This window comes from Podarcis cretensis, assembly GCF_951804945.1.
Source record: "Podarcis cretensis genome assembly, chromosome: Z".
NCBI lineage: Eukaryota > Metazoa > Chordata > Lepidosauria > Squamata > Lacertidae > Podarcis > Podarcis cretensis.
This window is the reverse complement of record NC_137184.1, coordinates 24,467,246-24,494,602: the sequence shown is the minus strand read 5'-3', so window position 1 is coordinate 24,494,602 and position 27,357 is coordinate 24,467,246. Positions and strand designations below refer to the sequence as shown.

Genomic DNA, 27,357 nt, shown 5'->3' with positions numbered 1-27,357 from the left:
TAGTCTAGTTTTTTTGAAGAACCCCAGAACCCTATTTTTGTACCACAGCATGGTGCCAGCTACCAGGTAATGCATTTGCACCGTGAACCTTCCCTCTTGGAGAATGCCGTGCCATTCCCAATGAGGTCACATCCAGGGCACCACATGGCACAACTAGTTATCCGTAAAAGAAGAAATTTCCAGTTGCCAAGCATTCCTGTGTTTCTTTTATATGTTTCATTTGACATAATGATTTATTATATTGAGGACGGGAAAGTCTATATATTGTGGGAAGGAATTACTGCACTAATGGTTGGGGATTAAAGTGCACTAATAAGCAGCAAATTTAAAAAAACTACAACCCAAAATTAGTCTGGTTGTCTCTCATTGAGTGAAGGAGCCTGGAAGAGAAATTCATCTGGATTTTCTGGATGGTGAAAGAGCAGGTGAGAGATGGGCAAGTCTGTCACCTTTGGTTTTATTTCCCCAAACATAAGTTCAGGTCTCCGCATTTCCACATCAGTTTGATAATATTTTTAAAAATCCCATTAAAATTCATCAGCATCTTAGTGCTATTTTAGCCTAATGCACATATCTGTGAATGCAGTTTTGTCTAAAATACATTTTTTGCAATGCCCATTATTCCCAATATAATGCATTTTTGCATGTTTACTAAGATGCATTTTTTTACCCTATGCACTTTGCCCTAGTACAGTTATGCAGGGGCCGCGTTCCAGGAACTGCATGTAAAGCCAACATTGCATTTGGTCAAAAACACATTAGGTGCAATGGTGAGTGGGGTTGTCAAAGTCTTCCCACCCACCCCTGGAAGTCTTTCCCCCTTTTTAATTTGCCAAGCACCTAAAGCTTGAATGTACACAAGTTAAATGTCCATAGGTTGCAGGCTTGCTGTATACATACTTTTGTACACATTACTTGGATGGAGAAAAGTACAAGATTTGGAGTGCAAATTTTGAAGGCTGGCTGTGTTCCTGTTTGTGTGTCTATTACATAGGCTTGCCTTTAAATGCAAACTGAATCTACAGTAATTTCTCCCCATCCCTAGCAGGGGTGCAGAAAAACCTAAGTCCTTCCTATTTTAGGAAGCTTCAGAGTAACAGAAGTGGCAGCAAGACTCTGGTGTCAGCTTTGTTTTATAGTTACTGGGACAAGTTTGAGTATACAGTTGAGCTGTATTTATAGCTGTAATTCACTGTTCTGGATAAGATATTGTACAGAATTGCCTTAGTGCAACTTCGCCTGAAGAATTTAAATGTCTGTGGGTTTGCAGGACACATGCCTATGTGGTGTTTTCATTCATTTGTCTCTAGATTTTAAACTAGGTCTGCAGACCCAGGCCAGGTGGTTGTTGAGAGCACATTGTTCTTTTTTGGCAGTGAGTGGGAAAGCAAGCTCCCTGCAGCTTCCCCTTTGGGCAACGGATGGGGCCATTTTGTCTTTTCCTTTGCTGTTATATTCTTCCCAGAAACAGCTTTCCAGTGGTCCGTATATAGTCATCAGGCCAGTGGCAGAGGCCAAGGTGGCCTTTCCTTCAATTCTGTGCCAGGACAATGCCTTGGTTTTAGAGCTTACAATTAAGCTAAAGTATGCATTTATTTTATTTAAATCTCACCATTCCTCCAAGCAGGTAAATGTGGTGTACGTGGCTCTCCCTGCCCATTTCCCTGCCTCACAACAACCCCATGAAGTAGGTTGTTGTTGTTTAGTCATTTAGTTGTGTCCGACTCTTTGTGACCCCATGGACCAGAGCATGCCACTGCCTCCACTGCCTCCTGCAGTTTGGTCAAACTCGTGTTTGTAGCTTCGAGAACACTGTCCAACCATCTCGTCCTCTGTCGTCCCCTTCTCCTTGTGCCCTCAATCTTTCCCAACATCAGAGTCTTTTCCAGGGAGTCTTCTGTTCTCATGAGGTGGCCAAAGTATTGGAGCCTCAGCTTCACGATCTGTTCTTCCAGTGAGCACTCAGGGCTGATTTCCTTAAGAATGGATAGGTTTGATCTTCTTGCAGTCCATGGGAAGTACCGGTAGGTTAGGCTAAGAATATCCATGAAACTCACCACCCTTTTAGGTTGACTGTTGTTCCTGCATCCTTTCCTTTGTTTACCCAAGCTGGATTCAAAACATTTACAGATGCTCCAATATTGATTAATTACTGGGTTACAGTAACTGGTTTCCCAATGGGAGTCCGCTTTGTGGGTCTCCACAAGAGATCAGAACTTCCCAAAGCCACAACCCCTGGAGCATCCAAAACAACTGGGCCCCTCTGTTAAGGATTTTGAAGGTCCTGTGAAACTCTCAGCTGCTCTTCAGTGTGGGTTCCAGTGGATGCTGCTGGGGAAGCTGTTGGAATCAAAGGAACTGGATGTGTGGGAGGGGAGGGCTATTTGTGCTATTTGTTCTGCTTCCCCCATCCTCATAAGTACCAATGCATTTCTCAACACAGAGTTAGGTTGCTGATGAAACTGACCATATCCTCTCCCAAATTCCTAAGCATGTCCCAGATCTGATTACACACAGGCTCTTCTACGTCTGGCCTGTTACCTCCCTGAGTAAGTTACCCTTACATCCCTTGCCCAAGCCCCTCCTTAAGTCCTTATGTAAACACAACCTCTTGTTTCTGCTATGGTGTCTGTCCATCATTCAAACCTGCCCAGGAAGTGGCTCCTCCTTTGCCAAAATCAAAATGGCCAAAAATTCCACCAACCTATTTTTTAAAAAAATGATATGTGTTTTTGTGTTTTTATATTGTAAATAACCCTGTGATCCTCAGATGAAGGGGGGGGTATAGAAATTTAATAAACAATAGATAGCATCTTCAGTACTTAGCAGCTATAGATGATTCCTTAAGAACTGAGCTCTGCAGCCAGTTTCTGCTGCCTTCTACCTAGTAGATGAGTAAGATCTGACAATGAATGTTCCTCACATCCCAGCAGAGTGCATGGTCTATTTAAAACTTGAGCATGAAGTTTGCTGCTAGACTACAACATTTATTAATTTCTGGAATTAATGAAAAACATGAAATTAATTAAATGAAATTAATGATTGAAAACATGGAATTAATGAAAGACATGAAAAATTGTTCTAGTTTCTTGTTACACACTACACTGAGCCCACTAATTCTTTTGTATAAATATAACTTTGCAGTGGGTTGCTGCAAAAATTAGAATGTGTGTCGGGGGGAGTGGAGAGAGTTGTTCTAGATTTTGCAGATACTTGAGCAAGGCTCCTGGACCAAAAAATCAAGATGCTTCATTTGACATCTAGGAGCAACAGCATTCTGAGCCTCTCGGCTGGTTCGGCTTTGCGTGATGTTTTTGTTGAGAAGTGAGGTGCTTAATAATTCAGATGCCTTGGAATTTATCCACAACTAGTTCTGACTGCTGCAAGATTCATCTACCCATATAATGCATTGTTAGTTTGCCAGGTAAAGCTCTTGGGGCCCAGCCAGCACCAGGTGACCTGAAAGGTCAAATGTTATGCATTCACAGTTGCTGTGGAGGTGATTTTTTTCTTCCTTGGGTAGTATTATTATTAATTCAAATGTGTATATTGCCCTTCATTCAAAGATCACAGGGCTGTTCACAACAGAATAGTAAGAAGAGATGGTTTTGGCCTTCAGGAAGTAAGAGATTTTGAGATACCTTTAGATAAACTGTATCATGGGAAGGTTTGTCGCTGAAGGGTACAGTGCATGCTTTGTAGGGGGAAACTTAGTGCCAGTTTCAGTTCCCTAATATCAGCAAGCAGGTCTGTCTGGAAACCATGGGGAACTGCTATCAGTGTAGACAGTATTATCCCTGACAGATTTGACTTGGTTTTAAGTAATATACCATGTTCCTAATCTAAATTCTAGCTTGAAAGATGTTATGTACAGTTGGGTATATTTTATAATAGATGCACAGAGTTTAAGGATGTAGCTATCTAGTAATTGGACTAAGCAGGAAATTAACCATTGTATTCCACCAGATTATTTTGTGTGTGAAAATGACCACCATAGGAACAGTTATATTGGTGGGCTGGGAGACGTGGGCCTGGTCTGAATCCAGACCAGACCATACATGACAGGTGGACAATCTAGATGAGATGGACTGGTTTGAATAGTGCTCTTGTAATTTGATCTCTTGCCATTTTTAGAAAGAGAGTGTACCTTCCACTTCTATGCTCCAGCTGTTCATCTGCAGTTCTAACGGCCCCCAGATGCTCATCAACATAGGAACATAGGAAGCTGCCTAATCCTGAGTCAGACAGGTGGTCCATCTAGCTTAGTATTGCCTACACTGACTGCAGACCTTCCAAGTGTCCCTATTTTCCAGGGACATCCCTAATTTAGAGAAGTCGTCCTGGTTTCTGATTTGATCCCAGAATGTTCCACTTTTCCTTAGGATGTCCCTGTTTTCATTGGAGAAATGTTGGAGGGTATGGAGTTATGTGAATCCTGAGCCAAGGAGATAAGTAGGTATACAACCTTTAGAAGACACCTGAAGGCAGCCCTGTATAGGATTTTTTTGAATATTTAACGTTTTACTATGTTTTTATATACATTGGAAGCCGCCCCGGTTGGCTGGGGGCAGTCCAGTCAGATGGGTGGGGTACAAATAATAAAGTTATTGTTGTTGCTGCTGCTGTTGTTATTAAATGGGGCACCCCTATTTTAAAAACTGGTAGGTTTTTTGAAAATGGAAAATGGTAATGCAGACAACTCTAAATATTCCTTTTAATGCAAAAGTAATGCAAGATTGTTGTAACCTATTCTACTAGACCTACTAACTGAAGAATGTAAAAAGAAAAGAAAAGCCACATACCTGCAGTGAAGTTGAACATTGGACGTGTTTGATCTTGTTATCAAGCTAGTCTCAGAAATTGTTGCAGACAACACTGTAATCCCATTAAGGTGTGCTTGCTAATGATAAATCCTGGGATGCAATACTAAAATAGATATTTGAAACATTTGGTGTCATTCTTACCATGGCTATTGAAATTGTATTACTCAGAACTTTGCATTTTGGTTGCTACAGGAAGCTGCAGATCCCTCCAGTTCCCTGGTGCCTCACCCCTCAGTCATATTTAGTAATGCAAAATGTGTGAATATATGAATATTGCATGGTGAGTTTCCCCACTCCTGGAAGCAGCAGTCAATGGGGTGAAGTGTGTGTGTTGGGTGTAGCCTAGCCTTGTGTCATACCTTGAATGTTTTTTCCTTCCTAAATGGGTAATCTACCTACAGGGGTGGCTTCTGCTTGCAGGAGGGTGTGAGAATAACAGAAAGAGGACAAAATCCAGTTGGCAATTTAAATTGGACAGAGGGAGAAATAGAAATCTGAGCATTTCTAGCAGCAACTGGGAGATGCAGCTTTGTAGGGCTGAACAATTTGTCCTCTGGGGATCTGATGCAGGATTTGCAGCTGCTCATAGGAGGCTGTTTGCTTTCACTATGTTTTGCTTACATATTTGTAAATAAAGCAATTACAAAGGCACCTGAAGCCTCAAGTGTGCTTTCGTCCAAAGGAAACTAAACCCTGAGGTATTAGCCCTGGAGCTTCTCAAAGGTTGCAGAACTGGAGAAGGATGCATGGCAATAACTTTACCCATGTTGTAAGTGCGTCAGCTGAATATTGTTGTGAATAGCAGTGTTCAGAAAGGGTAAGCTACTGTGCCAGAACAAGCACTTTAAATATCCAGGAATGGAAATGCTGTTCTAGAATCAATATAGCAAGGAATACAAGCCAGCACAGAATCTGACTCCTTTCCTGATAAATGCAATGAATGGTTCAAAACGGAGCAGTCATCTGAAAGACTCTGGCAAACCTACCCAATGAGAGCATTATAGGCAAGCTTGCCATGCAACTTTCAGGAAAGGCAGATCTCTGGGACTGGAAGGCCACTATATAGAGTTGCTAAATCATGGGGGTAAGGAATTGATTCTGAATAACACAGAACTTTGTTTCCATCACAGGCTTCACTAACCTGGTGCCTTCCAGAAGTTTTGGAGTTCAACTCCCAATAGCCCCACTCAGAAGCCTTATCAAATGTTAATCCAGATAAGGTAAGATGTTTGCTCACAGTTATGAATGGGGTGAGTTTTCAGTTCGTATGAAACAGAGAATCCTTGCTTTAAAGTTCTCTATTTGATTCTGGGCCTGAACACATGTGCTCCTTAACTGTGAAATAGTCAGTACTACATGGCCGACACTTTGTTTTACAGGTGTGATCTCATGAAGTAGATCAATTTGGGTGGCAAAATATAGCCCTGGGATTGCTGGAAGGAGAATATAATGACCTCTGCTAATCAAGGGGCTCCAGCCCTGCTTGGGAGGACTATGGGGTTCTCTCTGTTTCCCATGTATGTATGCACAAAACTCTTTATCTGTGAGTTCTCTGGATAGGGACCACTATGTCATCTGCTGACAATTCAATTTTTATAAGTCACAGCAGGAGCTGCGTATGTGCTAGGTTTGTATTCTCCTCCCCATCCCAAAAGCCTTTTATCTAGGGTTGAGGTGGTTAACAGCAGTACTCAACCCAGGCTCAAATATTATAATCCAGGGCTGTGCAATCAGAACACAGGAATATGATGTTTCATATAACACCTGAGAAATTGTGTGTGGCAAAACTGTACTGTCAATCCCTTCTCCATGTGTCTCATCCAAGGGAGGTACAGAAGCTGATGACACAATAACAGGCTTTTTCAGTGGCGCCCTCAACTCTTGTGGAATGCTGTCCCAAGGGAAATGTGCCTGGTGCCATTATTTTTAGTTTTTAGGCACGAGGCTAAGACATTTTCATTTGCTCAGGCTTCTGTTGGTTAAGTTTGGCTTGCCTTGCTTTTCTTTCAGTGGGGAAGGGCAGGATTTGTCCTTATTGTACTCATGGATGAGCATTTTAGGAATTTGGTATTGTGCTTTGTTTTTAAATTGTGTGTATTTTATTTTGGTGTTAAGTCACTTTGAAACTTTTTTTTTTTTTGGTATAAAATGACTAACAAATGCAATATAATAATAATCACTTGCAAGAGGTCCTCTTCTCTGCATGCACTGATTAGCTCATTGCCTAAAAATGCTGGTGTGTCAGCTTAGGGATGGGAAAAGCTCTCAGTTTTAGTTTCTCATTTTTCCCTCAATCTAAAGTTCAGTTATTCACATTTCCACATCAGTTTCTTAAGTTTTAAAAATTTTCAGCATTTTAGTGCATATTTCTCCTAATACACATTTTTGTATGCAAGTTTTCCTAATACACGTATTTTTGCAAGCAATTTCCACAAACATAATGCATTTGGGTGTAGTGTTTTCACTAATATATGCATTCATATGCACACTTTCTCCTAGTATATGCATTCTGTACACATTATTTGGTTGGAGATTTCAAAAAATTCAAAGGATGGCTGTGGTTTGTTTCACATGTTGTTTTAGGATGTGTGAATGAAGTATATTTGCTTAAATCCACACTAACCCCATTGTTATGTAAAATATAGACATGTGTTTGGATGTCAAACATGCTGAATAGCATTTGTGGGGGGAGGGTTTGCTATTTCCCTGGGACAATTGCAATGGCATACTACTATATCCGGATGGAGGGGTGCACGCGGAGCAGTGGCGTAGCGTGGGGGTGCAGGGGGGGCCGGCCGCACCGGGTGCAACATCTGGGGGGGGCGTGCTCGCCGCCTCCGGAGTCGCCGAAGAGCCTCAGGCGCAGGCTGTAGCAGAGCCCCATGTCTCGTGGAACCAACGAGCTGTGCGCGCGTCCAGGCTGAAGGCGTCCGGCAGGCAGCGGCTCTCAGCGCTCGCCGCGGTCCCCACGCGTCAGGGCCGCGGAGGGCACGCCAGGCAGCCCCTCCTCACAGCCCTGCCGCCGCTGCTGCTGCAGCGGCTGGGCCATGTTGCATTTTCCTCGCCTCTCTGCCCTCCTCCTCCCCTGGGCAAGCGGCGTCGTTTGGGTGGCAGCGCCAGTGGCAACTCGCCTCAGATCACCTGACACGGACCTGCCGCCGCTGCTGTGGCTACCTTACCGTAAATACCCAGCTCAGGCAGCAGCAAGAAGAAGCTGGCAGCGGCGGCAGGTTAGGGGTTAGGGGCGCAAATTACTTGCCTTGCCCCAGGTTAGGGGGCGCAAATTACTTGCCTTGCCCCGGGTTAGGGGGCGCGAATTACTTGCCTTGCCCCGGGTGCTGACAACCCACGCTACGCCGCTGACGCGGACGGATGAGAAAACAGAATATTTTGAAAAACATCTGATGCATGAAAACAGTAAGTTCCAGAACTCAGCTTTAACTCATTGTGGTAATAATTTACAATAAGAAAACAATATGCAACCTTAATAAAAGACATACAGTTGAGTTGAAATCATGGGAAGTTGTATTGCTTGAAAGCAAAAAGCTCATTATATATTTGAACCCTTAGCCTTGCCTGTAGTCTCAGCCTGGCTCTTGACTTCCAACTAAGTCACTGAGCATCTGCTGATCCTAGTGAGCAGTAAATGGCCAGAAAAAAAATGGAATGTAAAATGGCACAAAGCAGAGCTACTAACCAAGGTGAGGCTGGAAAAGAAGCAAATGCTTGAGAGATTCTCCAGTGTTCTGTAACAAAAATATATAAATCCTGAAGAGATTGCAGGAGAAGAAAGAAAGGAACCTGTATGAAGCAACCTTAGAATGTATTATATAGATTTTTGTGTGTTGTTCAAAGGATTTGGCCATTTGAATTAAGAATGCGGCTAAAACAATATGAATTCTGCACTCATCAGTAGAGACAAAATGGCAGGGCGGGGGGGGGGGAGACCTCCTAACTATGAATAATCTGTGATAGCAAACAGTTTCTAGTAATAGTTATGTTCTGCAGCAGGTTACTGAATATCTGTACTTATAGGCGAGTGGTAACCTGTTCCTCCTGTCCATCTTTCCATTGGTTCCTAAACAAATCACAGGCGTCTCCCCACGAGTCAAAAACGTCCTCAGAGGAGTCTATGAGTTTGGAATTAGAGGTGCAGATGCTGGAAGCACAGTGAAGGGAACTGGAACAAACTGCAGGGCACTGGCTCTGTCCCGTATGTCTGACGTTCCTACTGTAGTCCACCTCATTGAGGTTAATTTCACTCTTGGAGCAGTTCTCGTCTCGCTCTTTAGCCATCTGAGAATACTTAATGTCTTGCCACATGAGGTGTGGCTGGATGACCCCATCGGAGATGGTGTACATGGGCTCTGAGTTTGGCTCTGGGAGGTGGCCATTCATCTTGGAAAAAAGGAGGCCCAGTCGCTTGAAGGACTCTTTCTTAGAGCTAGAGAGCCTTTGGACCCTGTTTCCATTGCGGATGAAGGAGCGCTTGTTGATCCCATTGCTTTTGGGCTTCTCGCTGACCATTTCGAACCCAGACATAGTCTTAATCAGAGCCGACACGTTGAAATCTTTCTTCTTGTTGGCTGTGCCAAAAGGAACGCTCTTCGCTTTGGATGTTTCTCCAGCAGTGTCCTCATTAGCGTCATCCTTCTGGGAGACTTCTGTGCTGCTGGTGGAATAGCTTCTCCGCTGGGGTTTTCGGTTGCCTAAGAGGTCAAGGACTTCATACCGGAAACTAGAGATATCCTGCTTTAATTCCTAGGGTGAGGGACAGGGAAGGGAAAAAATGAGTTAAACTCTAAAGATTTATCTGTCACGGGGGTGGGGGAAGAGAGAGAGTTTGAACTCTCCTGAGAGAAGCTATGCAAAGTTCAAAGTTATGCAAATGAATTTTTCCACATCACTGTGTACAAGAATTGCAAACAAATCTTTTTCATTATTTAGAATCAGGAACAGAAGTTCAGCAGTTTTTGTTGAGGAAAAGAAAATCTGCAATATGATTTAGCCCCTTCATCTAAACATTAACCATGCACTTCCTTAGTCTTTCATGCACAAATCTTGCTGGGGAGGATAGAGTACCTGGGACCAGCAAAGATGTCTCACAATTTCAGAAACAGACTGGATAAAAATCTCAACTGAAAAAGGCTTGTGGAAAAGGTGGTACCAAAAAGATAATAAGAGACAGCACCTGTCTGATGTGTAATGGGAGAGAGTTCCAAAAGTTAGGTACCACCACACTAAATGCCCAGTTTCTACATTGCATAAAACCAACCTTCTTGTGAGATGGTATCTGCAACCTTAGTATCCCCAAACCATTTAATTTTTCACAGGTTGTGAGCTGATAGGAGGAGATTAACATTTAGAAGAACACACACACACACACACACACACACACACACACATATGCACACAAACCATGATCAGCACTTAACATTTTCACAGGGCCTTCCTTGCCTCCTCCCCATAGCCACCGCTTGGTTCTAGTAGGTGGTAAAGCATACACAAGCCTATGGCAATATTGGAGCCAGCCCTGAAAGGTACTAGGAAGAAGGGCTGTGATGTGGTGGCAGAGAACATGCATTGCATCCCAAAGATGCCAGGTGAGACTGAAACACTGGAGAACTGCTGGCAGTCTGAGCTGGATAAACCAATGATCTGACTGGGTGGGAGGCAGCTTCCTATGTTCCTAAGAGCCTGCTAAGGTGCTGCCTGTTCCCATCAGGTTCCCTATTCCTCCTATACCCCGGGATTTATCTCCCCAGGCAAATACTTTTCTCTTTACACAGATTTTTTGTTCTTATTTTGAAGGCCTCTTTTAAAGGCATGGGATTGGTAAATCCTAATCTTTCTCCCCTCTTCATCTGTTGTTGTTTTTTAATCTTTTCATTGGATTTTCTTAGCTGAGGAGCTGGGTCCTGCTGTGAGAAACCCATCTAACAAATATAATAAAAAATGGAAGACATTTAAGTGACAATACCCAATAATCTAGGAGCGAGTCTAATTTAACTCAGTGGGACTTAACACCTGAGTTGATATGCATAGGAACATGCTGCAAATATTTACAATGTCAAACAATTTTTATGTTGCGCCTGCCATAATACACTAAGTGGGGAATGACAGTATCATATCATTACCTTAAAGTTTTCTTCAGTTAATCCTTCATTGGTTTTTGAATTTCTTATCATTGCTGCAATATATCTCTTCACCAAGTTCCTGATCACTTCCTGTAATGAAAAAGCACAAGAAACCTAATTCCTTTGGAAGGCAATTTCCACAAACAAGGCTTCAACCCCTCTTCTGCTTTTCATGTAATTCAGATGTGAAGTCCAAATCCATCTGGAATGCCCATTTTTTAAATTAAAAAATAATCTGTTTTCTAACCTGTTTAAAGAGCCTTCACCAATGACACCTTCCAGAGTGAAAGGCATTCATAGCGTCTCCTCTGAAGAGACACACGGGAATCAGCCTGGAAGTTTGAGCATGTGAAGCAAATGTTCCACCACTAATCCATAGTCTTTAAGTTTGTGAGGAATGTTCACTGCTAACTCATCCTATGACAATCCACACAGAGAAGGCATCACTCTAAAGTTATTCCATGCTATTTAACTTTTTGTTTTCTTAGTTTGTCTCCCTCTGCTCATTGAAGCCATCTGTGCTCCCGAGAAGCTACTCTGGAGTGTTGCAGAATTCTCCTCCTTGTGGAGGGGATAATTGCCCACAATTATAATCGCACAGTTGGCTGTAGGGGGAAAGCAGGAAAGACTTTCCTGTTGGGAATGTACATTAACTGATCTTAGGATCCATGCTAGGCGGTTAACTAGCAATAATAGATGAAATGGCTGGGTAGCCATAAATTGTATTGCTTGCTTTATTGGAAAGAAAAACACACTCAGTGAAAAGAAGTGGAACAGATGATATGAGTGGGCAAAAGCTCAGCCCTGTTTACCTCTGTTAGTGTTCGGTGAGCTGCGAAGGAAATACATTACTAGACTGCCCAGCCGAGCTGTGCCCATCTACTACAAAATGGTCTCATTTCATAACTCCTCTTAGTATCCTCCTATTAGAGGTCAAATGCTCAGGCAAGGCAACACCCCACACCCTTTCAAGCCTTCAATCCCTAGAGGGTCCTAATGCAGACTTTCAATGTTTGGGGATGTCAAGGCTGGCTGCAGCTAGCAGGAGAGCTAGCAGCTCCTTGTGTACAAGGGTGGGATTTATATCACTTTTGATGGCCAAGAGAGAGAATTCTGGGTCTTTGGTTAGAGATAGGTTTGTTTTGGTAGAATGGTTTGTGAATATAGACTGCTGATAATTTTTCACATTCCCACCACATATGAATGGAAGCATCATTGTGACCACAAGCTTGCCAACATCTTTCAGAATATGTAGCAGCTAAACAGGGGTCCGATGCTAGCCTAGGAAAACCCTGAAGGAGGCTTCCTGTGTTTTGGTGTAAATTGTCTTAATAAGGGGGCAGGACCAAGTGGATTTATCTATTTGTATCCCTATACAGTCATACAGTCAGATTACAGATGCTTCAGGTTGCGTTTTTTCAGGTTACGGACCGCCAAAACCCGGAAGTACCGGAAAGGGTTACTTCCGGGTTTCAGTGGTTGTGCATGCGCAGAAGTGCTAAATTGTGCTTTGTGCATGCGCAGAAGCGCCAAATCGCAACCCGTGCGTGCGCAGACGCATCGCTGCGGGTTGCGGACGCTGCGGGTTGCAGACATGCATCCTGCATGGATCACATTTGCAACCCAAGTGTCCACTGTATCTCCCTCCCACGCTCCTCTCAAGCCTTCTGAGGATACTACAAAGATATTAATAAGCAGTTTGTATAACTGCTACTCTGAGCCTTTCAGCTGCCCTGGGGTTTGCAAGCACATGTATTCAAATGGGGTTTGGGAATGAACGCCTTACCTCTTGGACAGTACAGACCTCATGAAAGGTCTAATGTGGGTCACTTGGAACCAAGCGCTATATGTTATGTTATGTTAACCTAATTTATGTTAACCTAATTTATTTTGTAGGGCTGCCTCTGATATGCAGTAGTCCCTTTCAGTTAGGTCATTTACATGATACAACTCCTTGGACTTCTGGCCTTCATACTGACTGTTGTAAGACACTTTGGGAACCCTTTCTCCCTGTTGAAGAGCAGACTAAAAATACTTTAAATAATAAAACAAAGAATAGATTATTTCCTCCATAAGAGTTCACTTATGGAGCAGCTACACGTCTTACAAGGGTGGCCCTTAGAAAGATCTCTGGAAAAATGAAAGTGCTCCCAGAGTCATCCTGGAAATCTTTATCTACCCAAACAGGAAGTGTTCTCCATTTCTGTGTTCTTCTACACTTAATGGGTATACTGGAAGGGGACACCATACAGAGCCAGAGACCATCTTGATTGTGGGTCCTGGAAGACCTGCCCCCTGCTTTGAAGGCCCTTTTCCACCAGGCCTGGAAGGGCAGGGCCAAGACTGACTCCAGCTACAAAAGCTGAGGCTGTTGAATGGAATCTTGGGCTGGGGAATTGCTTATGGGTTTTTGTTGAGGATGTGTGTTATTGCTTTTATTGATATTAATTTTTATATCTTTATTTTGTATCATATGATTTACATGGAATTTTTTTGATTTGCTGTGTGTATTTTTTAATGTTTTATTTATTGTTTATGACTACTTTTCCTGTGTTGTAGTTATGTATTTTTTCATGTTGTAAGTCACCTTAAACATGCTAAATTAACTGCAGTAATTCTTGCAAGTAAAGACTGAACTAGGGCTGTCGAGTTAATGGGATGGACATTAATTGAAATGCCTAATTGATTTGTGAGTCTAGTGATAAATAAACTGGGTGCACTGCAAAAAAAAATTATTATACAAGCTTAAAAAACCTTGATTATTAGAGCGATTTAAGTAATTTAATATAAATGATTAATGAATATGCTTACAGTTTTTTGTGAAACTGATTTCTCCCTTCAGTTATCTTATTGGTTTACTTTGTCAAATGAACTTACTATGCAAACTAAGTGCTTTAATTTACATTAGGATATAGCACAGTTTATTGCATTTGTTAAGTCACACTCATTGAGGCTGCAGCAATCATATGTACAGTCACTAGGAAGCAAATGCTATCAAAATCTGTTGGGCTTGCTTCTGAATAAAATTGCATAGGAGTGGAATTGTGAAAGGTGTGGAATATGTTCTGAGCATAAGATAAGTATATTTTTGCTGGATGAGACGAACATCCAAATAGTCCATCACTGCAAGCAGGATATTAAGGTAATGACCCACATTTGTACTTGAAAAATTTTGTAGTAGAGACATCCTGACCCTGAATATGGGAGTGCCATTTAGGTATTGATATTGATGTCACCTGATATATGGGATCCTCCTTAACGAGGGTCTTGGTTGCGTGTGGACCCCTAAGTCACCCCCGCTGGGAGAGTTGTTGCTGGGCATGGCCCAAGCCTTAACCATTGGACCCCAGGATCATGCTAGGTTGTTTGGGCCAATTGGGGCAGTTGGCGTGATTCCTGGGGCCTATAAAAGCAGCGGTGTGGTGTAACTGGGGGTACTTGCATCATGTTGCCGAACACCCGCCCTCCCTCCCTAATTTTAGGTGCTACTGCTTTGGCCTTGCTTTGGATTGGGTCGCCTGCTTTGGAGCAGGGGCTGGGTAGGAATTTTTTCCATTTGGCAGATTGGATGTAGCCACTTGATTTTTGCCTACCCTCTTAGCAATCGTCACAACTTTGTAAGGTTTGGCGGTTAGGCATTGGCTTATTGAAGTGTGTGGGAGGGGAGCTGCGGCCATCACCTGCCCCTCCATGAAGAAGGGTATTCTGGTAAAGGAATCTGGGGGTCCTGGATCTCATCCGAAGTCCGCTTGAGGGGCTAGGGCCATGCCAGGACCACAGGAACCCCGGGGTGAGCTTTGTTGGTCTTCATCGATGTTGCTCCCTCATTTGGTGTTTACCCTTTCAGACTTCCAGCCGGAGAGGCAGGAGTCAGTTATAGTCTGTTGCCAATGCCTAAGCCAACACCGCTCACTTTGCTGTAATCAATAAAGTTCTGGCCTGAATTTTGCCCAATAACTTAAACTAAAATTACGTGTCAGTTTGAAGTTATTTTCAGGGGATGGGCTTGGGGGCCTCGAAGCGCAACCATGAATTTATGTTACCCTTTAAAAAGTCAACTTGGCACTACCAATAGGGGTGGGTGAATATGTCAGTTATCCTCAGGTTTCTCACTTTCCCAGTCTTAAATTTACTTTGCCACACATTAATGCCTGAGTTCGCCATAACAAAGTCCTCAGAAAAATTTACCAGCATTTTAGTGTGCTTCTTTTAATATACTAGATTAGAAGCAATTTTCTTAACATAATGCATTTTATATGCTTTTTTCCCACCAATACATGTATTTTCATGTACTTTCCTTTGATGCACATGCTTTAGGAGTGCAGATTTCAAAGGACAACTGTGTTTTTTGGTTCATGCATTGTTTTTCAGAAGTGTAAATTGGGTTTTGCTGGCAAGACAATGGAGTGTGCCACTGGGGGTGAAGTCAAACCTCTGCATTAGCAGCATTGGAGTCACTTCCTCAAGGCGTAAGCCTGGGCAGTGTGTATGGAGGTCCTAGGCTGCCCAGATGACAAGCGCCCCCCCCCCCGTTTCTCCACACTGAAACCAGAGTTATAAGAATGGCACGTGAACGGTCCTCAGAAACGCCACTAATTTGGGAGAAGAATAAAATCTCCGTATTTCCAGAATCCACAAAACAACTTGCAGATCAAAGATGTGGTTTCCTCCAAGCAAGATGCTTGGCAATAGAAGCTAATCTGCAGTTCTACATCAGATTCCCTGCTATTTTCTGTGTCAGAAGGGGCACGGAAACATACAAATTTACAGTACCAAAGAATGCAGAAGCCTATATCCAAGCACTAACTGCAAAAAGTCTGCCAAGTAGAGCTACCAACTGAGCACAAGAAGATTTTTATTTATCCAGGTTTTATGATGTCCAATTTTCAATTCTCTCTTTTTTCTCTCTTAACAGCTGTGACTTTATAGCATTCATTGATTTTTCTTTTTCCCTTCTTTAGCTAAATAATAAAAATAAGTCACTAAGGCTAATAAGAAAATGAAATCCTTCCCCCCCCCCTTGGTTACCATCTTAGAATGATGTCAACAGCATTTTTTCTTCTTCGTCTTCTTTTTGATATGAATGAATCATAATTTTCATTATTAAAAGGAGAGAGCTGCTACAAGTTGGATTCAAGCAAGAAGTCCTTTTTTATCCTTCCCATCCTCTTTTTTTCTTTCCCACCTTTTCATTTTAAGTCATTTTTTTTTTACTAAGAGTCCCACTTACCGGTACGTAGTTTAGTCTTGTTTCTTTCCCCTTTTTGTTGCTTCATATAAGCAAGTGAGTATGAGTGTGCATGAGTGTGTGTGTTTTGTAATTATTTCCCCCCTTCCCCCTTACTTCCTGTATTTTTTCCCTTTCATTAATCTCATACCTTCCCTTTTATCAACATTGATTCTGATTTTACATTTATTTCTTCCCTTTCAATAACCAACATGTACTGGGGATATCTTTGTTATTTATATATTATTATTTATAATTATTGTTTTAAGGCATAGTGTTTGTTTGGGAAACAGTTTCTACATGTAGTTAATATCTATTGAATTCTAGTTTAAACATATATGTTAGATATTTATCCTTGAGATATATTAGATCCTATATATTTCTAAATATATTTAGAAATATGACTTGAAATATAATTAGATCCTACATATTTCTAAATATGGATTAATTAGTTATGAGAACTGATTAATGGGCTGAATTAGGTGCAAATATGAAGGCTGTTAGTCTTAATGTGAAAGGTCTGTGAGAAACTAAGCAGCAGAATGTAATCCTAGCATATTTCCAAAGGAAAGTGGAGTGATATGTTTGTCATCAGCTTGGCTGCAGGAGTCGCTGGAAGGAGGCAAACAAGGGTCCATCCAACCATCCAACCATCAGGTTTGTGTAACGTTTACTCCTTAGTCGTTTCCTCTCCTAAAAATAACCCACAAGGCAGCAGAGGTTTAAGATCAAAGTGTTCCTTCTTCTAGATGAGCTACATTCCCAGATTGACTAGCTGTAAAGACTTTCTTCCCCATCCTTATCTCTTATCACATCTTATGGCAGTAGATGTTGAACCTATAGCCTGTGCTCCAAATTAGGCCTTGCAGAAATCCTAACTTGGTCCATAAGCCCATTTTCTGCAAACAACACCCATCTGCTTCACATATGATGTGATGTGAGTTCACAGATCAAGTAAAGACATGACTAAAAAAGGTAAAGGTAAAGGACCCCTGACAGTTAAGTCTAGTTGCAAACAACTCTGGGGTTGTGGCGCTCATCTTGCCTTACTGCCTGAGGGAGCCAATGTTTGTCCGCAGTTTTTCTGGGTCATGTGGCCAGCATGACTAAGCCGCTTCTGGTGAAACCAGAGCAGTGCACAGAAATGCCATTTACCTTCCCACCGGAGTGGTACCTATTTATCTACCTGCACTTTGATGTGCCTTCGAACTGCTAGGTCGGCAGGAGCTGGGACCGAGCAATGGGAGCTCACCCCGTCGTGGAGATTTGAACTGCCACCCTTCCAATCAGCAAGCCCAAGGCTCAGTAGTTTACACCTTAGCGCCACCCACATCCCAGCAATCAAGTAAAGACATGACTAGAAAGGAACAATTGGGAGCCTTAAAGTGCCCTTCCTTGACAGGCAAGGCTTCCTGTCAGAACTGATCAGCTGTTCGATGGTCAGCTACATAAAGGCGTTCTTAACTGGGAACTCTGTAGTATGCCTGATTCCAACCCAAAGTGGGGCTTGCTTTAAGTTGCTGACAGCAAGCCCTGCAGGGGTTGGTAGTAGTACAGTGGTCCCAGTCCATGCTCCAAATGGGGCTTGTTGTAATTGTCTATGAGCCATCGCCTGCTGATGTTGGTGAAGCCAGATGACTGCCAGGTGAGCATCTGACTACCTGTCAAAATGGCCTGCAGAGAGCTGCAAAAAAAGGACAAATTTGAAATCTTTTGGGGTGCTTTTTGCCATATGTGAGTTGGAGTTCTGTTACAATAACCACTATCCCAGATGCTTTATGGAGAGGTTATTTGCAGGTTTCGCATTTGTAAAACTAATTGGTGCACAGCATGCTTTCATATTGTAGGATTATAAATAATGCACAAAATGTTAGTCAAAACTCTTTATTGTAGAAAGAGAGCACGTCTTATTTCAGTAAATCCTAATTTGTTGCCAAGTTTTGTTTGCATGTATTGTATCTGTTAAAATTCAGTAAGAGTATTTTTAATGAGTGGCCTGTAGAGAGTGGAGGAGCTCAGGATCCAGCTGCCACATCTCGCCACATATGTTTCAGCATTCAGGATTTCAGGTGTAGGGAGTTAAATACTGTGGCTAGGAACTTCAGGTTGTCCCTGAAATCTCCAGTTTGCCTGGCCCCCTCCAACTGGGTGGGAGTGCCTTTGATAAAAAGCAAGACAGTGTATGCCGCTTGCAAGCCTCAGCCCTGTCAATTACAGCATAGATACTCTGGGTTGTGTGTGTCTTCCCTCCTACACTTCACCACCGATTAACCTCTGTTTACAGGGCCCATCACCAGTGGCCATTCCTAGGTCTCAGTTTGGGGTCATGAAATCTTAGGGTCTGGGATGCACCTGACCTGGCAACTCTATTTAGGACCCAGAAGCAAGGGGCAAACTATTTCCCACACAACCTGTCACTCTCTACTTCTCCCTATTCAAGTGTTGCTTTTTGAATGCAAAATAATGTAGGAAGTTGCCTTATAATGAGTCAGGCCATTGGTCACTAAGCTCTGGCAGTGGCTCTGCAGGGTTTCACATGGGGAGCCCTTCCCAGTCTGGAATGCTGCAGGTTGAATCTGGGACCTTTGGGGTGCAGAGCAGATGCTCTAGCCACTGAGCTACAGCCTTTCCCCCAGATACAGTCTCATGAGTAACAGTAAAAACAGGCCAGGCCAGGATGGACGTTTTGTTCCTCCTAGGTTGTTCCACAAGCAAAAGCTAGATTCCAACCTGTTGCAGCTACAGAGAAGGAGCCACATCTAAAAGTGTATCTGAGCTTCTGATATCTCGGTGGTTATTTTCAAAAATCTAGCACAATGTGTTTGAGCTGATGGCATGGTAAATCCTTTAATCTTAGTAAATCTTTTAATTGGAAGAATTAGTGATGCCAAATAGGCTACAAATGCAATTTAGGGTTGCGAAAAACTATGATGGAAAACGCTCAAATCCTCAAGGCCTTGTTCTGTATGCAGATGCTATATGGGTGATCAGGGTGATCACCCATATGGTGATCAGGGTCAGAGGCAAGAGGACAGAGGGACTTAGGGAGAGTCCCAAGAACCAGGTAGAGAGGTCTGAAACGCCACATCCAGCCCATGGGCCTGAGGTTCCCCATCCCTGCTCTAATAGCATGACTCTGGTACATTCAACAGGGTTTGTGCAGAAGGTGCACATGGAAGGTGGAGAAACTTGTTTGGACAGCTTTGCAGCTCCCATGCAGTCTTGGAACTCTTGCTACTAATCTTGTCCTCCTGAGTCTTCGGCCTTGCTCTCAAACCAGATAAATCATTGCTATTCCTTTGTCTTGCAAGAGCACCTGGACCCTGCTCCTTCCTGGCTACTGAGTTTGCACCATTAGACTGCTATAATTAAAAAATACTTCTTTATTTACCAGTACATGCCTCTGCGGTTTGCATGATCACAGCCAGACGGCTTTATGCAGTGTTTTGCCAATGCACATGGGTAAAGAGATGTAATGAACCAAGTGACCTGAAACCTGCTGCAAACTGCACATACTCAGTTCCACAGTCTAATTTTAGAAACACTAAGATTTTAATGCAAACCGAATCTCATCACACTTTTGCATTAACTCTCACGAACTAAGAATACTCCTTGTAGTTGTAACCAGATGCCAAAAGAAAGTATAACAGAAAGTCGTAACCTGGATCTAAACAATGAGGGAACTCATTCTGCCTACCCATGAGAGCTTTGGATTATTATTATTATTATTATTATTATTATTATTATTATTATTATTTGCAGGACCCCACTATGTGACAAACCTCTACTGGAACAGAGAAATGCTTCTAAAGCAGTTGATGATATGGTGTTGCTGCGCATGTTAGATTTGTCATTTAAATAGGGGGAGGGGGAAGTTCTTAAAAATCTGCAATTTTTTTGCAAAGTATAAAGAAACTCTTTGGCTCTAAGCTCATTGCAGAGCAAGGAAATGCAAATAAACTGCTTCATCAATGAATGTATTTTACCTGATAGTGCTGATTCTGAATCAAGTTGTCAGCATGACGTTCCTGAAATGAAAGAGGCGCATATATATTAAACAGGTGACCATCATATTTTCAACTTTTTTGCTGTAAGCAATTTGTAAAAAAGAGCCCCACTGGATGAGAACTAGTTAGCTAGTTGCTGATGGAAGTCCTGGGTATACGTAAAGGTGAGGCACAACTATTGGTCCGCTTACCTCAGTCTGGTCTACAATAGCACTCCAGGGTTTCAGACAGGGGATTAAACCTGGGATCTTCTGCATGCGAGGCAGATGTCCTCCCACCCACTGTGCTACAGCTCTTCTTCAAAAGTCAGGTCCTCCAACAACAGGGCTGTGTGTGTGTGTGTGTGTATACAGCCTCTGAATCTGACCCCCCTTTTGAAGCCAATGAAGCCAGTGTTCACATCATATGTAGTTGGTTGACTGGCTGAAATCTAGACTGCTCACTAATGGTTCCTCCTAATTCTGGGCAAAGGTGACAGGTGGAGTGCCACAACAGGGTCCCTGTCCTGGACCCATGGTTGGTCAACATCTTTATAAACTACCTGGAATAAGGAACAGAGGGGATGCTCATCCAGTTTGTAGATTACACCAAACTGGGAAGGGTAGCTAATGCTGCAGAAGACAGAATCAGAATTCAAAATGACCTTAACAGATTGGAGAACTGGGTGCAAGCTACCAAAATGAGGGCTTATCTGCTTACCTTTTGCCTTTCTCTTTCCAGGCACAGCTCACATGCAAAAACCCACATTTTACCACTGAATCAGAGCAAGTGATTGTTGCACTTCAGCTTTAAAGAGCGGATTTTTGTGGGTAAAGATCTGGGGCAAAAAAAGAGCGCTCGGACACAAAGCTTTAAAGTGTGGACCCCTGCAAAAGTTAGGTTTGGAAAAGCCCTGAGTGGGGATTTGAACCCTGGTCTCCCAGGTCCTAGTTTAACACCCTAACCACTAAACCTCACTGCATTTTGTATGTTATGTACACTAATATATGCATTTTTATGCACACATTACCTTAATGAGTGCATTACTGTACACATTACTGAGCTGGAGAACTGTCTTCCAAAATTTGAAGAACTGCAGATTTCGGATACCAGCTATGTTTCAGTTCTCATATTGTTTCATAAACTGCATCTTAGGGAGATACACCTTTAAATGCAAACTGAATAAAATTTCTTCCCCATCCCTACTTACAACATCATCCTGCCATTCAAAAGCAAAGAACCAAATGACAAAGCAGAGTTTCCTGAGAGTGATTGCAGGGACTGTCTCCTTACCGTGAATGTCTTCAGGTTTTCATGCTTTTTCTGATCATTCTCTGGGTCCTGAGACGGGCAGAGTTGGTTGTGGATCCACTTGCAAAGATACCAGAAGGACTTGGGGCTGGGGATGATGTTAAAAGGAGGTGGCAGAGTGCCACCTTCATCAAAGTAACTCATCCAGAGCTTGGTGCGTGCAAACTTCCATTCAATATCTGCGTGGTCCTGGGTGTGGAGAGAAAGTCAAGAAAACAATAGTGGCAAAGTTGTTATCAGCTTTTGGTGACAGTGAATTGCCCACACCCTAAGCTACAGTACAACAACCTCTCTGGCTGAATATTAAGAATGGCCCTGGAGGTTATGCTTGTATATGACATAATGAAAGCCACAACCTTCCCAACCTTGTGCCCTCCAGATGTTGTTGGAATACAACCCCCACCATCCTTGACTATTGGCCAGAGGGGCTGGAGCTGATGGGAGTTGGAATCCACAACATGTGGAAATTTCTGAAATTCTCCTCAACCCACTATCACCCCCTGACTGCGGAGTTCCAGATTACCTAGCCTGATTTCCTTTTTTAAAAAATCTATTTTTATTGATATACCAGTTGAAAGATATACCAAAGTTCATACCCAAAATAAATTCTTTTAAAATTTGATCTAAAAAGGAACGGAAGCAAAGAGGAAGGGAAAGGGAAAGAAAGGAGAGAGAGAGAGAGAAAATAAAAAAGATAAAAGACTTCTGGTTCTCTGTCCTAAAGCTAAACATAGTATTCACTCATTAACATCCAACAATTCTATTTTCTATAAGCCAATATTTTTTCAGTCTTCAGATCCAGATATTACAAATTCATTTTCTTTGTCCTGCAAAAAGTCCATAAGAAGTTTCCAATCCTTAATAAATGACAATAATGATTTTTCTCTACTTAAAAGTGTTAATTTTGCCATCCTATAATTTTATCAGCCATTCCTCCATAGTTTGTAGGGCGGTATCTTTCCATCTTTGGGCATGTAACAGCCTTGTTGCTGTGAACATATATTGAAATAATCTCTCATAGTCCTTTTCCAGTTGTGTATCCATTAACCCTAAAAGAAAAAGTTCTGGCTTCAACTGAATATTAACCTTTAAAACCTGCTGTATCAATGTATGTGTTTGTATCCAATGTTTTGTAGCCTTTTTATACATCCACCAAGCATGGTAAAATGTTCCTTCATGTTATTGGCATTTCCAGCAAACATTTGAAACATCTTTATACATTCTAAATAATTTCTCAGGAGTTAAGTACCAATGATAACAACATTTTATAAAACTTCTCTTTAAGATCATAACATAATGTACATTTTAACCCCTTATTCCACGTATGTTCCAACTGTTCCTTTTGTGCTCATTTAATCATGCACCCATTAGCCCTTTTTCTTCTGATTCAAATTTCAACAAAAGTTTATACATTTTTGCAAGAACGTGTTTTAAAGTGAAACGAATGCATTTAGGGTTGTTGTTTTTTGTAAATTACTAGTTTGCTGCTGTTTTATGTTCTTTCATTTCTTCAATCTTTACTTCCCTCTGTTACTGATGCACATGTTAATACTGATAAAACACTGCAAAAAAGCAATATTGAGGTGACAGTACAGATGGTTATACAATGATTCGTTTTTTGCAGTGTTCTTCTAATATGTGTGGGTAAACACTACATGCAAAACATCTTGAAGCATTTGTACAGACACTGTGTACATACATACATATAATGTTGTAGTGTTGCATGTGTGCCCAACCCTTTCATTTGCATTTTCCTTCCACTAGGAGTGGTAAATTCTGTGGTGCAGATGGTTCTCATGACAGCTTCTACAGCATGGGAGAATGGGAGAATACAACTCTCTCCTAAGACAGAAATAAACTTCTGAACAATGCTGAATTATGGCTGATATTATTGTCAATTACCTGCCCTTTGCCCTAAGGCGCCAGGGCATGTTGCAACATTAAACATTTGTTGTTACAGTGAGATGTACCCTATCCTCTCAAATGCATTATATGTCATATATCAGCAGTTAGTGATTTGCAGTGCTCCCAGTCATTGTATGCAATCCCTGGACTAATTTCATGCAGGTGGGAAAGAGTGGGAGAAGGGCTAGCAGAGAGAGAGAGGAGAAGGAGCCCACACATGGCTGGCTCCTGCCCCACTTGCTTTCAGGTCTTGGACCCAACAGATGGCCCCCAAGGGACTGTGGTTATCAATAGGGGAAAAAGTTATCCCATCCCTTCCATAGTTCATGTGTTTATTTAGCATTCAAACATGGGCAAATACATGCTGACTTCCTTCTGTAAAGGTTGTTCAGTTTCCTGATTTTAAAAGAACAATAACCATTGAACCTACTGCACATATTCTGCACTATGGGCTTGTTTCCATGGTGACCTTATCATCATCCCAAGGTTTGATTCCAGAGCCCTTTCTCCAAGCTCCTGCTGACCACATCCCCACTCTGTCCCATCACCATCACCACACTTCTTCCTAGCTGTCACTCACATATTTTTATCTTAGTTATTTCAGTCATAAACAATGGACAGCGTTAGTCAGTCTGTTAAATTTTTTTAAAAAAACACATGCGCACACAAAATGCTAATTTCTCCTCTGTTTTCCTTCATAGTGAAGAAATGACAGCAGAATTCACAAGACATCCTTTAGCAAATCCCTGACTCTTAATGCTGTCTTCTTTATTTGTAGTGGAATTTTCCCCATTCCCTTGCTTTTGCAACTGTAGGTTTCTTTTCTCAAAAGAATAAAGTTCATAAGAGCCAACTTGGATTGGATTTCCAAGTGTGCAAAATGTCAAACCAGCCACTCTCATTGTCCCTGATGCTTTCAACACCTATCTCATGATTTGTCCTCGAAGGCCAACCTAGAAAGGATGCTGGAGACCCACAGTTCATCTCACATGATTTGTCTTAATGGTTTCTTACTTGTTCAAATGCCATTGTCAAGAGGCAGGGGGCTAGAAATCTGCAGTGGCTGTAAGGAGGGGGAATACTTAAGCCTTTCCCTGCAGGTGATTTCTCCTTCTCAAAATGTTTTGTTTTTTCCCCTTTCAGGGGAAAAGATATTGGGTTGAGGTATCTTTTCTGCCTACGGGTAGATAAAGATTATTTGCAAATTTGTACTGGCAATAGCTCTCCAAAGCCTCAGACAGTGTCATGAGCCCTGTGGAGATATCATGGAAGGAATAGTCAGATCCTGAGGCAGAGTGGGAGGAGATCAGGTAGTTGCAACTGGACACCCCCTGTAAGGTCTAAGCAGGTGAGCAGAGAGGCATCCCTCCTTGTGTTATTGGACACCTCTTGTCAGGTACCTCCTAAGTGGAGCTGCCATAGTTTCCTCCTCCTGTCTGTAAGGAGTCTCTACCTTCTGGGAAGGCACCTGAGAGTAAATTGGATACTGAGTCAGCACTGACTCCACCTCCATCTCCAAGGACATCTGGTGTGAACAAATCTTGCAGACCCAACCCACTTACAGGGATGCCCATTTGCTTGCCCAGTCCCAAGACAACTGTCATGCTAAGGCTTGTGCCCACCCACTTCTTCAAATAAAAGAGACAGGAGCATGCCACTTATTGGAACAAGATCTCATCTTGTGCTTAGCCATGCAATTCACCTGCTGTGCCTTTTACTTTGCCTATATACTTTGCCTATATACTCAGATATACATATTACTCAGATATACATATTAAAGATATGGGCTGAAACAGGAAGTCAAGTTCAAGTTCTCTAGCAATGAAGACCGCATTAGGCAGGGGTCTTTTCTGAGTACCTGAGACACTCTGGGATTTTGGATGGATCTTAATGTGCACCACCATTGTACCTTGAGCCTTTGCCATGAGATGGGAGCCACAGCACCACCTCAGTCACAGGTTAGCTCCAAAGGAGACTAAATCCTATGCAAAGAATTACATGGGGGAATATTTGTATGTATAGATTTTCTTAGTTCCCAAAAATTAAGCCAGGTGCCACCTGAAAGTATTATTAGCACATGCACCCCCATTCTTGCACACGACAATGGCAACGGTAATGGTTCAGTTGATAAATAAATGCATCTCTTGCTTTGGAGGGGGTTGTAGGTTGTTGACTGGGAAGGGGTGGTAGGGATGTAGAAGAAATCCTTTCCCATTCTGCCCTGTATTGATTGCATGCAGCACTGTTTCCATTCTTCCAGTTCCACTTCTGCTAAAATCTACATTATTCATCTCACTGTCTGCTGTGGTGAAATTATGGAGCATATTGAATTCATTATACAAATTATGTATATTACTCCACCCTATTCATTTTAATGCAGAGGAAATGCAATGCAAAAGGAGAAAAGACATAATCAATCCTGCATTGTTTGTGGACTGAAAGCAAAAACAACAGCGAATATTAATTTTGTTCACTGAATAGATTCCCATTCCTGACAATTTCTGCTCCCATTTCTATTTTCATGGAATTCTCCAACATTCCAAAGTGTGGCACCCTCAAAATAAGAAAGGAAGGATGTTTGATATCTGAATTTTAGTTTGTAAAAATAACAGAAAGATCAGTGCTGCCCATTTTGTAAGGATTTTGAATGTTTTGTAAATGTATTGTCCACATGTTGTATTTTGTAGCCTTTCCGGTTCTCTTGGGCTTTAGTTCCCCAACATCTTGTCTATATGCATTCTGTAGCTGAATATTAAGGTTATGAAAAGCATGAAAAGCAAAACAAGCCTCCCCAAACCCCACTAGAGATGGAGGAAAATATGTATCAATTCAAAGTTTAATGTGAACCCAACAAATTTGCATATGAAGAGCAAAACACAGCTATTGTTTGAAATTAGCACTTCCCTGAATTTTGCCATGCAGTCTACTATTGAAAAAAATGTGGACACAAATGTAGTAAGGAGAAATGGATTGATTAATGAAAGTAACATGCAAAAACGGATTCTATTAGGGCTTGCAAAAATGTGTATGCTGTATTAGTAGTTGTATGAAAGTGTGTGAAAGGTGTTTCCTGAGAGAAATGTAATTAAAATGCATACAAATATTTGAGTATCTTTTTTTAAAAAGGCAGACTACTATGTGAATGCGTTGAACTGAATGGAACCTAAGACTTTAAAAATGAAAACCTGAGAGAAGTCAAAATTGACAGATTTGTCCATATGCAGTCAACGGTCTTGTGAAATGAAACAACGACAGCTAATGAGGACCTCTGGTAGAAGGCACGTGCGTAGAATAGAGCGGGATTTTAAAAAATCTCTTCTATTAAATTGCCTGATAGGAGAAGCCTGGAGTGGCTCTTTGATTTGTCCGAATTCAGTTCAAATGTGTTCTGCTTTGATTGCAATATCCAGATAAATCAGAGCACTGTGAAGGTCACAGGTCAAAAAAAGCAGTGCTTTGAAAGCACCAGCAGGGAATTTCATATGAGAAATAGATTAGTTGAATATATCTTCTCTATATCACTGTCCCTTCTCTGTCAGATAAGACTGTCCATTCATTATAGCAAATTCCTGATAGTAGTTTGCCCAAAGGACCATCGAGGCTCAGAACTTGACCGGATCTTTCATAGGCTTTGCCCTCAGTGTCTCCAGAGAAACAATTTAAATCCAAAAGGTGGAAGGCAAAAGGCCTATTTCCATCCTTCTTTCCCCAGTCTAATGTTTCAAGGGATTAGTGGCCTCCAGGTATTTGTAGTGCAACTCCCATCACCCCTGACCATTGGCCATGCTGGCTGGTGCTGGTGAGCATGCAATCACATATGGGGAGTGGCTAATCTATCCTCTTTTATACGATATACGATATCTTTATTGTCATTGTCCCTTGCGGAACAATGAAATTGAAAACTACATTAAACTACTACAAAACTACATAAAACTACCACAAAACTACATAAAACTACATAAAAACTA

At 42.0% G+C, this 27,357-nt stretch overlaps 1 protein-coding gene and 2 long non-coding RNA genes across 8 annotated transcripts in view; 2 read left to right on the top strand and 1 right to left on the bottom strand.

The window, feature by feature from the left end:
• LOC307207711 overlaps positions 1-27,357 on the top strand; it is a 49,604-nt gene that overhangs the window by 5,929 nt on the left and 16,318 nt on the right. Inside the window, exons 3-5 of one of the 2 annotated variants that reach the window (XR_013834781.1) lie at positions 5,954-6,043; positions 9,901-10,052; positions 13,152-14,929. This is a non-coding gene — a long non-coding RNA (uncharacterized lncRNA). Of the gene's footprint in view, positions 1-5,953; positions 6,044-9,900; positions 10,053-13,151; positions 14,930-27,357 lie in introns of those variants that run through there. The other variant, XR_013834780.1, reaches the window with a different exon arrangement.
• TRPC5 (transient receptor potential cation channel subfamily C member 5) overlaps positions 8,192-27,357 on the bottom strand; it is a 177,542-nt gene continuing 158,376 nt past the window's right edge. For all 5 annotated transcript variants that reach the window (XM_079961625.1, XM_079961626.1, XM_079961624.1 and 2 more), the window contains 4 exons: positions 21,467-21,673; positions 20,174-20,215; positions 10,961-11,050; positions 8,192-9,584 (listed from right to left, as the gene is read on the bottom strand). In XM_079961625.1, the coding sequence (XP_079817751.1) occupies positions 8,853-9,584; positions 10,961-11,050; positions 20,174-20,215; positions 21,467-21,673 (1,071 nt within the window). In that variant the 3' untranslated portion in view covers positions 8,192-8,852. The remainder of the gene's footprint in view (positions 9,585-10,960; positions 11,051-20,173; positions 20,216-21,466; positions 21,674-27,357) is intronic.
• LOC307207733 lies at positions 21,684-26,492 on the top strand. The gene is made up of 2 exons (XR_013834808.1): positions 21,684-24,699; positions 25,650-26,492. It is a non-coding gene; the product is annotated as an uncharacterized lncRNA (long non-coding RNA).